Source organism: Crocuta crocuta, unplaced genomic scaffold, assembly GCF_008692635.1.
Source record: "Crocuta crocuta isolate KB4526 unplaced genomic scaffold, BGI_CrCroc_1.0 scaffold467, whole genome shotgun sequence".
NCBI lineage: Eukaryota > Metazoa > Chordata > Mammalia > Carnivora > Hyaenidae > Crocuta > Crocuta crocuta.
In genome coordinates, this window is record NW_027530632.1 from 1,786,363 (window position 1) to 1,787,238 (window position 876).

The 876-nt window shown below is 41.7% G+C and overlaps 1 protein-coding gene across 3 annotated transcripts in view; it reads left to right on the forward strand.

Annotated features, from left to right (window-relative positions):
• Positions 1-716, forward strand: part of EFHC2 (EF-hand domain containing 2) — a 181,624-nt gene extending 180,908 nt beyond the window's left edge. For all 3 annotated transcript variants that reach the window (XM_077768535.1, XM_077768533.1, XM_077768534.1), the window contains one exon: positions 610-716. In XM_077768535.1, the coding sequence (XP_077624661.1) occupies positions 610-711 (102 nt within the window). In that variant the 3' untranslated portion in view covers positions 712-716. The remainder of the gene's footprint in view (positions 1-609) is intronic.
• Positions 717-876: the final 160 nt, after the last annotated feature.

The window sequence follows — 876 nt, forward strand, 5'->3', positions numbered from 1 at the left end:
GGAGGGGTGATTTTTTTTTTTTTTTAATTATAGAGAGAAAGAGTATGGAGGAGGACTCCCAGCCAGCCAGGCTCCACGCTCAGTGCGGAGCCTAACACGGAGCCCGATTCCACGACCCTGGGATCGCCACTCAAGCTGAAACCAAGAGTCAGGTGCTCAACTGACTGAGCCACCCAGGCGCCCCAATGAAGAGTGATTTTGAATGCATATATTTGCATTATATCCCTCTATAGCACAATCAGATTTTTAAAAACACCCCCAAGGGGCGCCTGGGTGGCTCAGTCGGGTAAGCGTCCAACTTCGACTCAGGTTATGATGTTGCGGTTCATGGATTCGAGCCCCGCGTCAGGCTCTGTGCTGACAGCTCAGAGCCTGGAGCCTGTCTTCGGATTCTGTGTCTCCCTCTCTCTCTGCCCCTCCCCTGCTCACTCTGTCTCTTGTTCTCTCTTTCTCAGAAATAAATAAAACATTTAAAATTTTTTAAAAAAAAAGGAAAATAAGGGATCTATCAAGAGCTTATATCACAATGAGAAACAATTGGGTATTGCATTTACAAAACCGCACTTTGAAATGTGGTTATAATTCTATCCATCTTTGGTTTCTTTCTAGAAATGCGAAGACAAGTGGCTTGGGATGCCATCACCTATTCCTGCAAAACGTGTTGACTATTTTAGACTTTTAAAGGAGGTATTTGGCATAGAGGAAGAGTAACCATATGCCAANAACGTCAAACATTTTTATTATATGTATGATTTATTAATACCAAAGAATCTTCTGGTACTTTTCTATCAAACATCATTTGATTCATTACCACACAAAAAGAAAATTATTTTTGACAGCTGTACGTGACAATATCAAATCAAATTCTATCTGAGC